At 49.1% G+C, this 12965-nt stretch overlaps 1 protein-coding gene across 1 annotated transcript in view; it reads right to left on the bottom strand.

Annotated features, from left to right (window-relative positions):
* Positions 1 to 12965, bottom strand: part of LOC310808056 (ankyrin repeat and SAM domain-containing protein 1A) — a gene marked incomplete at its 3' end in the record, with an annotated part of 59785 nt that overhangs the window by 36261 nt on the left and 10559 nt on the right. The window contains exons 2-6 of the mRNA XM_083674757.1: positions 11156 to 11236; positions 10839 to 10995; positions 9087 to 9149; positions 1370 to 1666; positions 464 to 539 (exon numbers count right to left, since the gene is read on the bottom strand). Of these exons, the coding sequence (XP_083530883.1) occupies positions 464 to 539; positions 1370 to 1666; positions 9087 to 9149; positions 10839 to 10995; positions 11156 to 11236 (674 nt within the window). The remainder of the gene's footprint in view (positions 1 to 463; positions 540 to 1369; positions 1667 to 9086; positions 9150 to 10838; positions 10996 to 11155; positions 11237 to 12965) is intronic.

The raw sequence follows: 12965 nt of genomic DNA, 5'->3' as shown, positions 1-12965 counted from the left end.
TGGCTCATATCATATTTGCATTGTTTCAGAGGTTCTAAGATGTGGGTTGTTTGACATAACTATCAAACCAAATCAAATTAGACTGTATTTTTATAGGGCCTTTCGTGCAAAATTGCAATACAAGGTGCTTACCAGTACAATGAAAATACAACAATTCAGTGAAAATACAATAATACAGTGAAAATAAACGCTAATATAAGGAAATACAACAATACAGTGAAAATAAACGCTAATATAAGGAAATACAACAATACAGTGAAAATAAACGGTAATATGAGAAAATTATAGTATAGGAAATACGAGACATGGTGGAACAGAGAGACCAGTGCAGCACAGTAGAAGAGGGTAGATTAAAATAAGATGAATTACGAGAATGCTAAGCTAAAAATCTATGTCTTAAGATTTCTCTTAAAGGTGTTTACAGATTGTGTGTGTAGATGTCGTTGACGAAATGGTGTCTGACCTGCGCTTAGGAGTCTTTGCACCACGTCAGTCTTCCCGAAAAGAGCAGCTTCGTGGAGGGCACTGCCCTTCTCCGTCTGGACACACACACACACACACACACACACACACACACACACAATAATGCTGAGTGATTGCAACACATAAAGACATCAAAGGACAATCTCAGCCAACCACACACACACACACACACACACACCCACACCCACACCACAAGGGGGTTGTGAGAGAGACAGGTGATGACCTGTTATCTAGACCGACACACTGCTTCCATTCCCAGGCTCTTCTAATCGCTGTCTGCTGATAACTGCACACACATTTGACCGTGAAACACGTTGGCCAGCTATTTATACCCCGCCACCCCAGTTCTCTTCACTTTGGGGACAATTATTTGGTTCAAAGCAGATCATTTTCCAGCTCGTAGCGCCATGCTAATTGTAACCGGCAGGAAGCAGGGCCTGAAGGATTCCTGACACCCTATCCCTGCTACATAAGGAGGGAGGACAGGGGGAGGTCACGTCAGACAGATGGATGCCACAGCTTTGGATAAGAGAGAGGCCATGGGGTCCACCAGGGGGAGCAAAAACAGCTCTGTCATGACCACCAACATTTTGTTTTAAATCAGGAGCTTAGTGTGTCGCTTCTGCCTCTACTTGAGTGGAAGCGCTGTGGAAGACCAGATTAAGCCAGCCAACATGATTAGAGCCATAACAACATTACCACATGGTGTTGTCCAAAACAACCACATCCAGCGCTCATACACACACACACACACACACAGACATGCATATGGACACACACACGGACACACACATCCAGCGCTCACACACACACACACACACACACACACACACACACGCGCACACACACACACACACACACACACACACACACACAGAGTCCTCACCTCATAGTTGATGTCCATGCCGGCGTCTAGCAGCACCTCCACCACAGACAGGTGTCCGTTGCGCGAGGCCAGGTGCAGCGGCGTGTGCTTCTTGGTGTTGCAGCTGAGCAGGTTGGGGTGGGCGGTGAGCAGCAGCTTGACCACCTCCAGCCGGCCGTAGAGGGCGGCCAGGTCCAGCGGCGTCTCAAACTTGTTGTTGCGCATGGTGGGGTCGGTCAGCTCCTCAAGGAGCAGACGCACCACCAGGGTGTGGCCGTACTGGGCGGCACAGTGGAGCGGCGTCTCGTTGTCGTTGTTCTGTAGGGAGGAGGGGGCAGGGGACCGGGGTGGGGGGGGGTGGGGGGTAGACCAGGAGGTCAGCAGCAGCAGCATCAGAGCATCAGCAACACATGAGGTGGTGGAAGTGGGGGGCGGCATAGGGAAAAAGGGGGGTAGGGTGGGGGGATTCACATTAAGTGAATCTCGGTCAATAAAAGAAGGCAGGGATTGGATGACTCGTGGATGAGTCAGTCAGGTTGAGCCAATCAAGCGCTTAGCAACCACCACATTAATTAGCTGATTAAAGGTCATTGAAGAGCTCCGAATCACCCACGATGAGGCCCTGAGGGCAGATTTGGCAGAGCAGGGGTGCTGGGAGGAGGGTGCTGCTGGGGAGTGGGGACTGAGGGCAGGTAGTGATGGAGGGGAACTGCCCTTAGACAGCGGTACATGGCAGGGGGGTGGGGTGGGGGGTGGGGGTTCACATCACACCTCTAAAAGGTGCTGGTATCTCCCTGCAGCAGAGATAACACCTGCTACTTCTGGAACATTCGGCCTGAATAAACGTGACGACAGAAAACTCTGTTGACATTTAGTAAAAGGCCACACCGGAATAGGCAAACATTTGTGATGAATGTCACGTGGGCCTGTTTCTAGCATGGTAAGAGCTTGATGCAGGGATGGGAGTGTCCAGGGAGAAAGGTGGTTGCTGGTAGTGACACGTCCTACCACTAAGTGTGAGTTAGTGAGTGAGTGCTTGAGTGTGAACCGTGCGTTTCACATGCGGAGGCAGCAAGCATATGTTACCAGGGTGCTACAGTGCTAGGTAGAGGGACATGGCTAATATGTCAACACAGTGGCCCTGGGTGTAAGATAGGCTCCTAGCTAGGCTAATATGTCAACACAGTGGCCCTGGGTGTAAGATAGGCTCCTAGCTAGGCTAATATGTCAACACAGTGGCCCTGGGTGTAAGCTAGGCTACATGGCTAGGCTAATATGTCAACACAGTGGCCCTGGGTGTAAGATAGGCTCCTAGCTAGGCTAATATGTCAACACAGTGGCCCTGGGTGTAAGCTAGGCTACATGGCTAGGCTCACATGTTAATGCAATGGCCCTGGGTGTAAGCTAGGCTACATGGCTAGGCTCACATGTTAATGCAATGGCCCTGGGTGTAAGCTAGGCTACATGGCTAGGCTCACATGTTAATACAATGGCCCTGGGTGTAAGCTAGCAAAACAAACACCAAACAACAAACAAAGTGAATGTTCTGATCTAGCATATTGTAGCAGAAGCAAACCTAAATCCAAAAACTATTTCCTGTTAATGTCTTCTACCACAAGCAGCCAGCAGGGGGCATACAGTATGCCTCAACTGAGACAGAACAGTGCTGGTTTACATGGCTAGTGCTCACCGAGCACTTTATTACACTATATAACACTATACTAATACTAATGCTGGGTAGGGCCTCCCTTTGCTCTCAAAACAGCCTCAATTCTTCGCGGCATTGATTCCACAAGATGTCGGAAACATTCCTTTGAGATTCTGGTCCATGATGACATGATTGCATCATGCATTTCCTGCAGATTTTTCAGGTGCACTTTCAAGCTGTGAATCTCCCGTCCTACCACATCCCAAAGGTGTTCTATTGGATTCAGATCCGGTGACTGGGAAGGCCACTGAAGAACACAGAACTCATTGTCATGTTCATCAAACCAGTTTGAGACAACTTTTGCTTTGTGACATGGTGCATTATGATGCTTGAAGCAGCGATTAGAAGATGGGTAAATTGTGGCCATGAAGGGATGCACATGGTCAGCAACAATACTCAAATAGGCTGTGGCATTCAAACGATGATTGATCGGGCCCAAAGTGTGCCAGGAAAACATTCCCCACACCATCACACCACCTCCACCATGAGAAGGAGGTGTACAGGTGTTCCTAATAAAGTGTTTTCTGAGTGTATAGCTTACTCACAGCTACTGGTATGTGTGACATTGATATGCCTTGACAGTCACAATGTAGTACACAAAGAACATTCTTCACTAATGCCTGCTCAGTGGCTCACAGACAGCAGGCTATGCTGTCGACAACAGGTCTTAAACACACAGCTAATGTGTTTTCTCTGCATGTTTATTGTTTATTATTAAAAAGACAATGCACAGCTGTACAGTAGGTAATAGTGTTTGTGTGTTCAAAAAACAAACAAACAAACAAACAAACAAACCAGGAACGGAAATCGAAAATAAAATCAGGGTAATAGTAATCCAAAACCGGAACAAAGACAGGAACAAAGCCTGCCTTGACCACCCTAGCTCCTTTGTGCCAGTCGACATTTCGTACCAGGGTGTGGCAGTGCCAGCGTTGACAAGGACCACATGTCCCGAGTGTCACTCATACCATGAGCGCCATAGCAACCTAGAGGCAGTGGACAGCTGGCAAGAGAATGCCCACACGGACGGTGTGCCAGGTTGGGTCTCTCCCTGGGGAAGGTGCCAGCTGTGTCTCTGTTCTGCCCGTTACAGAGCTGGGTGGGGGTGGGTGGGTGGGGTAGTGGTTACAGGGTAGCCCCGGACAGGTGTTACCCCCTCCCCTCGGACTCTTACATGTTCTGGCGCCAGATGGGATCAGCAGGTAACCCTCCTTCATTGTTACAGTTAAAGAGAGAGAGAGAGAGAGAGAGAGAGAGAGAGAGAGAGAGAGAGACAGAGACAGAGGGGTAGAGAGAGAGAGAGAGAGAGAGAGAGGGAGAGAGAGGGAGAGAGAGAGAGAGAGAGGGAGGGGGGTAGAGAGAGAGAGAGAGGGAGGGAGAGGGAAAGAGAGAGAGACAGAGGGGTAGAGAGAGAGAGAGAGAGAGAGAGAGGGAGGGAGGGAGAGAGGGAGGGAGAGAGAGAGAGAAAGACAGGGGGTAGAGAGAGAGGGAGAGAGAGAGAGAGAGAGAGAGAGAGAGAGAGAGGGAGGGAGGGAGAGAGGGAGAGAGAGAGAGACAGAGGGGTAGAGAGAGAGAGAGAGAGAGGGAGGGAGGGAGAGAGAGAGAGACAGAGGGGTAGAGAGGCAGGGTGACGTACTACACTGGCAGTATTGCAGAGCAGGTCACAGCTTGAGCTGAGAAAACAGAGGAAAAGAAGAAAAAGAGCCTGAGCCTGGGAACAACAAAACGACACCTGCCCTTCTGGAGAGGCAAGGAGAGGGGCAGGCTGAGGGCACCTCTCGCCTTGGGTGAACGGCACTAAACAAAAACACAAGAAAGCGAGCAGAGAGCTGAAGGTGAACCACAGTCTTCCTCAGTCTTTCATTCTGGGACAGGTTTTGTCTGTTAGGTTTGAGGTTCGAGACAACTTGTTCTTTCATGTTTCACCTTTTCCTCGTCTAAATAAAGGGCTGAATTTCCATGTCTCCCTCTCCCTCTCCCTCTCCCTCTCCCTCTCCCTCTCCCTCTCAGCTGCAGGGGACTGGCAGGGTCACACACAAAGGAGCATGCCGTCTCTCATCTGTGACGCATCGCCAAGCGTTTTGTCATCATCCGCCGGCAGCTTTTTAAAGAGATTTACCCTCACTGTTGGTTCCAGCCATTACAGACAAACACACGTGCTACTCTGATTACATCCATTTCGGAGGAACATGATTCACAGCCTCCTATCTAATCTGGGAACAGTAACCTCTCTCTCTCTCTCTGTTTGTTTGTGTATGTGTGTGATTGAATCCTATTAGCCCAGGCTAGCCTCCGTGAACCATAGGGGCTGATGGTGGGAAGCAGCAGCATGACTCAGACCTACACACACACACACACACACACACACACACACACACACACACACACACACACACACACACACACACACACACACACACACACACACACACACACACACACACACGACAGGGGAGAGGGGGGGTCTGATAACTATCCACAGGGCAAAGATGACTGGGTTTATCTGGGAGAGATTATGCTAATGCATTGTGTGTTCTTATATATAAAACTACCTGTTCTTGGACAGTACATTATGTATGTTCTTTTATAAAAAAACAAAAAAAACTGATTTCACCGGAGTACAAATGTTGACAGTTGCGCAGTTGTCCTGATCTGGACTTCAGAGCATGACAGGCCCAGCCAGATTAAGCGCTGTTTGCCCATTGGTAAGCTCCACGCTAACCAGGAACATCTGGAGATTACGTTCTGCATTGTTTTGATGCCACTCTCCCTGGAATGCTCCGGAAGAGAAGAAGCATGCTGCGCCTGCTCTTGACCTGGGGCTGAGAGGCTAATGCAGAGTGACGAGTGACCTCTGGCACGTGACATACTCTCTACCAGAGCGTGGAGAGGAGGGAGTTACGTCACGCTCTGCCCCGTAGTGGTGATGACGATGATGATGGGGGGGGGGGGGGGGGGGGGTGAGAGGGGTTGGCCAAGCAGCTGTTGCGGCCAGTGTGCCACAGGGCTGCCTATACAACTGCACGCCAGCTCTCTCTCTCCCTCCCTCCCTCCCTGCCTCTCTCTCTCCCTCTCCCTCCCTCCCTCCCTGCCTCTCTCTCTCTCTCCCTCTCCCTCCCTCTCCGTCTCCGTCTCAGATGCCTGGAGACTGTAGATACACATCTCCGCTTCTCCCCTGCTGCCCCTCCCTCCTCCCCCCACCAGCCCTGGGCCATCAGCTGGATCTGAAGCATCTCCACAGTGAAGTGGAGGCCCCATGTGAACCAACCAAGAGAAGGAGGAGGAGGAGGAAGAAGCCCGTCCATCAGGCAGACAGACTGACGCCATCCTGAGGGCTCCTCAACTGCATGCGTGACTCAAGCATGTCTCTGCATGGCAGGATTGGAACAAGGGATGAGGATGAGGATGAGGAAGAGCAGAAGGGGGAAAAGGGCTGACATGACGCGTGGTCGATGGACACTGAGGGGCTGAGCTGGAACCAGTGGCACAGTGTTAAAAAATAAAAAAATAAATAAAAAAGACACTGTGTCGTCATTCAATATTAGGTCTCCTAACTGGTTTGAAACACAGCATGCCTGACTGAACTTCGACGCTGTTTACATTTACATTTTCTACATTCTCTGATGTTCTAGCGCTGGTGGCTAGGCTAGGCTAGGCTAGGCTAGAGGCTACTGCGTGTTATCTATTCGCTAACACTGTGTTCACTCACTGTACAGCCTCACAGTGACAGGTCATATGTACTGCTCAGCAACCAGGCATCTGAGCCACTGCGGGACGTACTGATCTGAAGGTACATTCCATTCGACAGGTGACCTATATGGAAGACCGTGTCTAGCCAGCATGCACCTTAACAATACAGCCATCATACAAGACTTTTTGGGATTTTTTGAGATGGAGTAATACACATTTAAAAAAAAAAAAAAAGAAAGATGATTCAAGAGAGCACAATACGCTGGGAGTGATGACTAAGTATTACATATTTTCCTCACCTAATGAATATTCCCAGACAGAGCTAACTAGGCTAGTCTGGGTGGGAGCCTAGGGGGGATCCCCTCAGGGCACCATCAAGCTTCCATGATGAATCGCTTCCATTATTGAGCCTCTATTGGAATATCATCAGAGTGGCAGGCCCATCGGAGAGAGCAAGACTGAGGGAGTAGCAGCAGTAGCATTACATAAAAATAACAGCAGGGCCAGGATGAGAGGGACTGTTTGAGCCTGGTCCAGGCTGAGCTACAGTGCTTCCCTGAGGGGGACAATGTGCACTTAAGCCCCCTCCTCTTCCATAAGCCTATGCCCGTCCCTCCCCTGCCCCAAAATATCCCCACCAAACACCCCTCCCATCTCTAGCTGGCCTAACACACCCCTCTCTCACTCTCTCTGCGCTCCACTGGGTCAGTCAGCGCCGCTGCTCAGCCAATCAGCTGTGACAACGTTACCATGACAACGTCCCACCTCTCTTGCGAGGTGCAGGCTCACAAGCAGAATGACACACACACACACACACACCACACACACAACACACACACCACACACACACCACACACACACCACACACACACCACACACACACACCACACACACACACTCCCTGACACTGATGCAAAGAGACCAGTACACAGAAAAGCTCCCTCTCCTCGTGAGACGTTTCTCTGTTTCTCGACTGAGATGAAGCGGCAGGGTGGGGCGGGGCCAAGACCCTCAGTCACATGATGCCATCTCCGTGACCACCGCCAGAACATCCAGCTTGCATCCACATTTGTGATTTATTCATAACAGCTCATCCATTATTCAGCCCTGCGACCTGGTATTGGACCCCAAGCGATCCCGAAAGCTCACAAACAGAGCTAAACCTAAACCTCCATGAATGACAGGGACAGCCTCTCACCAACACCTAGTTCACATCTGCTAAAGAGCTACAACACCACACAGGACACTTACAAAAACCCAATCTCATCATGCGGTGTTTTTTTTCGTCGAATTGTGTTGTGCGTGTCCGCCCGTTAGACAAAACGTAAGTAGTTCAGACTGAGGAAATGTGACACCATTTCAAAATAGTATTTCATCTCAAGACGCTTTTCCTCCCAGACACCCTTATTGAACTAGCAACAGTCCGGCGTTGGCGCCAGGCAGCCTCGTCTGCTGTGAGGGTGGAGGTGACACTGTGACACTGTGAGTGCTGCACTCCACCAGAGCTGGAGGTGGTGTTAATAGGACGGTCCAATAGCTGACACTGTCCTTGGGGAGGGGGGGGGGGGGGGGGGGAGTCTCTGATAGGAGAATCACTGAGGTACAGAGTTATCCTAGGTGTTAATGATGCTGCTGCCGCTGTGTGGTGTAAAGTACAGTGATCCAATATTAGCATTTGAAAGCAAATGTGTAAAATAACAACACCAGGTGTAAAATAACAACACCGACAGAGACCAGGAAGAAGAAGAAAAAAGACTCAAGACAGAATGACACACACATACAATAAGTCTCTCTAAAACCTGACTGTAATCTTTAGAGGTAAACATGAGGCTGTAACCAAATGCTGTGGTTCTCTTACCACACCCAGTGGGACTTATGACTGACTCATGAGAGGCTATATAGTCCCACAGAGACAGAGGTGTTCAACAGAGGCCTCGTGACCCAACATGTGACTGTGGAGAAAGGAAAACTAACCTCAGGGAAGGGAGGGGAGGGGAGGGGAGGGGAGGGGGGGGGGGGGGAGGGAGGGAGGGTGGGTGAGGGACAATAGCAACAACATCACAAACCCATCTTTAAGCTAGTTGTTTTCAATCAAGGAAACCAGAAGTGAGAGTGAGTGTGTTTGTGTGTGTGAAGAAAGATAACCATCTAAAAAACTAAAAAAAGAGACATCTGCCCAGAAAACGTGAAAGCCAGTTTTCACACAAACCAGCAGTGCAAGCATAAGCAGTAAAACCAAGCTTGGCAAGGGGCTGTATGGGGTACGGCAGGGGCCAAAAAGGAAGCAGGGAAAGCACATGAGGCAGCGAGCGTTCTTGGCAGCATTGGGTAGGTACACACCTTGGCATTAATATAGGGGTCAAAGGGCCCGCAGCGTTTGAACTCTTTGTGGTCTACAGAGCTCTAGGAGGGAGAAGGAGAAGATGAGGCAATGGTTTCTCACACACACACAACACACACAGGCAATGAATGAATAAAATGACAGTTGCAAAATAAGTCATGACAAAATTAACGGAACAAAAAACAGAAGTTGAGTTAAATGAACAGGCATAGGGAATGACTGAGAGAAATGACCCAAACTGAACCAGCAATGGATGATCAAAGGCTTGCAGACTGTATGTGCGAATGCGAGTCTGATATAGTCAAAATGCCAGGCCTCTAGAGTAACAGTCTCCTCATCATAAAAGGAAACATTCAGTACATGTTTTATCAGTTTTATTGCTTGTGGCTGTGATCAGATTTTATCCATGGGTTCACAGTGGGTCTTTTCTGCCTACATAAAGCTACTGAGCATGAAACCATAGACAGGAGGACAGGTTGGAGATGGTGCCAGTGGCTGGGTAGTGAGCAGCCTATAAACACCATGCCTGGATATCAAACAACATCACAGATCAAACAAACCAATCAAGACAAACAACAGTTAAACAAGACAAAAATGGCCAGTTCTCACATTCATCTGGCGTCAAGTCACTTCAAGGCAAATATTAGTGCAGTCATGATGCAATGGGGTTAATGCTCTCTGAGAAAACAAGCCATGACTAACTGTCATTCATATTTGTATTTTGTCTTTTAGTGGTCATTTGGTACAACTATACTATGTCAACTTGTCTTTTAGTGGTCATTTGGTACAACTATAGTAATCTTTTAGTGGTAGGGGTACACAAGTGCTCTGGCCAACACAGCTTAACTGCCAGTACGTGAGGATCATAAAAACTACCATAAGAGCTTCAGTAACATAACATATCATCATATAAGTACCTAGTAGATTAAATATATTTGCAATAACTGTTCAAACGAATAAACCAAAGTACTTAGGGTTCTCCAATGGGGGGGGGATGGTGGCTGGGGAAAAAATAATAATACATATAATTATAATTTTCTTTTCATGTCCTCCAATTAGGGGAGGGTTGGGGCATGGGGAACAGGGACTAGAAATGATGCAAGCAATGCTATCGGATAGAGCTTAAATTATATTTACTAATATCAAAGCTGATCTATCCCTAAAAAAAAAACAAGAAACCCTCCAAAAAACCCCAACACATCATGTAGAGCACTGGATTACCATGGCAATTGGATTAACTGTATTACATAATCTAAGTGCTATCTGCACTGTATAATCTACTGTATATGTATAACCGTCAATCCAACAATAGGGAGTTCACTGGCGGTATCTTACAGGGGATTATTATGGGTTGTTAACTGCATGGATCTGTTGCTTCTCATTGACATGTAGATCAGATGCAGAAAACCACCACAGCGCTACTCTGAGTGAGAACAGCATAGACTGATTGAGACGTGAAGTGCTGCTCTTTGAGGGGCCAACTCCTTGACCATAATGGACATTACAAGACTGTCTCTCTTCTCTCTCTCTCTCTCTCTCTCTCTCTCTCCTGTGCACTCACAGTCCAACCTGCTCCAGGACAAGAGTGTGTGTTTGTAAAGGGAACACACACACACACAGACAGACAGAGAGAGAGAGTGAGAGAGTGAGAGAGAGGCAGAGAGAGAGAGAGAGAGAGAGAGAGAGGCAGAGAGAGATAGAGAGAGAGAGAGAGAGAGAGAGAGAGAGAGATCACAAACACACAGACAGACCTGCTCGTTGAGTTTGGGGTGTGAAGGGCCTTGGTGGATGAGCAGCCTGACGATCCGTTGGTCCCCCTTCCATGCAGCGAGGTGGAGGGGGTAGCAGCCCTTGTTGTCAGCGATGTTGGTCAAGGCCTCGTTGCGTAGCAGCGCCTCCACTACCTCACTGTGGGCCGGAGACGCACACACAGCCAGAGGAGATCAGGATACCAGCAAAATCACTCACAATTCAATTATAAACACAAAATACACACCTGGCAAAAACACTCATTTCACATGCAATGGCCTCTCTCCCATTTGCAGGGAGTCAGGGAAGCAAGACCTACCTGTGTCCGTTTAGGGCTGCATGGTGGAGGGGGGTGTATCCAGTGCTGTCCACACAGTTCACGTTGGGGCCCCTCCAGATACTGTGGGACGAGAGAGAGGGAATTTGGATCAGACACCCACAGACAGAAGAGGCTGCCATCAGGGATGGAGGTGGTGGTTCTGGTTCACTACCACAGTCCTGTGGTCCCCCAGTGACCATCTATCTATTCACCATCTGTCCATCAGCCCAAAGGACAGGTCTGCTTCACGCTATAGAAGAGCAGCTGCAGACGAACAGTCCTGAGTCTACTTCCCACACGAGCCTCTACAGGGTGGGTGTGGCTGCACTGATAACCATCTCAGGTTCCCGCCCCGCAGAGCCCTTGGCTGTCACGGGGAGGTACCATGGTTCACAACCCACCCCAGCTCGCACCTAGGTGGGGGCGATCCCGAAGGAGGAATTCTCCCTGTGGAGGGGTGGAGTGACAAGGGAGAGGAATGAGGAAGCATGGGCCATATCAGCACCAAGCAGCAGAGACAGACGGAGGGAAGGAGGACTTTATGATAGGAAACCGTAACGCACAGAAAAAGAGGGCACCAAGGCCTACTACACACGGTCTCACTGAGCACCCAGGGAGAGCCCAGGCCCGTAGCTCAGCTACAGAACCCGCCCCGCCCCAACCAGAACACTACAGAACCCGCCCCGCTCCAACCAGAACACTACAGAACCCTCCCCGCTCCAACCAGAACACTAGAGAACCCGCCCCGCTCCAACCAGAACACAGACGCGTAACCTTTGTGCTGAGTCATTCCCTGCCCAAGGCAAACGTACGAGGAAGGAACACAGCCATGCATATTAAAACCAGTTCTGTCACCACCTAGGCCTGGCCTACTTCTACGCAGATGGCCAGAAGAGTGATTGGACATCATGCTCATTATCTTGATTGACATCTCATTCCCCAGTGGAATGCCCATATGTTGTTATGGTATCATGAAGGTGCATCAAGCTGTTATAATTTCTCAGAAAAGCACACTGTTTACATGTGTCCTACTACATTTACAATTGTGTGCATCATTGTTAACATCAACCAGCCGTTTGACGGCTAAACCTCCCCGCGGCATCAGACTGTGTTGGGATAAGGGAGCTTGACAATATTGAAGGGTGTGTGGAGGAGGATATTTATAGCTCTCCTGCTCTCATTCAATTTGGCGGAACTCAGCTGTCAGCTGAGAACGTTTGTTTCTTTTAATCTGCAAAGAGAGAGAGAGGGAGAGGGAGAGGGAGAGAGAGGGAGGGAGGGAGAGTAATTAAACAGGCAAGAGAGAGTGAGAGCCTAGACTACGGCATGCCAGTACTGGGAATTGCAGACTGACGGAACTGAACACATCCTAAATAAATCATGTGACAAGAAAATCCCAGCTCTGAAGAAACAAAAAAGAGAGAGATAGAGAGCACGAGAGAAAGAAAAAGAGAGAGAGAGAGAGAGAGAGCACGAGAGAAAGAGAGAGGGGGGGGGGGGGATGATGATGATGCCAGCTGTACAGATGCAACCGCTACATCTATCCACACACAGACAGAGAGAATACAACCTCTGGATACAGGTTAAAAGGTGATCTACTGTACACACATACTGTATGTTCACATGACGCACCACACCAGTTAATCCATAGCATAAATGCTCTTAAATACTGAGGTAGGAACTGACACACACACAGGCACACAGAGGCACACACACACACACACACAGGCACACAGAGGCACACACACACACAGGCACACACACACAGGCACACACAGGCACACACAGGCACACACAGGCACACACAGGC

The sequence above is a fragment of the Argentina silus genome (genome assembly GCF_951799395.1).
Source record: "Argentina silus genome assembly, chromosome: 8".
NCBI classification, from domain to species: Eukaryota; Metazoa; Chordata; class Actinopteri; order Argentiniformes; family Argentinidae; genus Argentina; species Argentina silus.
The sequence above is the reverse complement of the archived record's forward strand: the minus strand, read 5'-3'. Positions and strand labels throughout refer to the sequence as shown.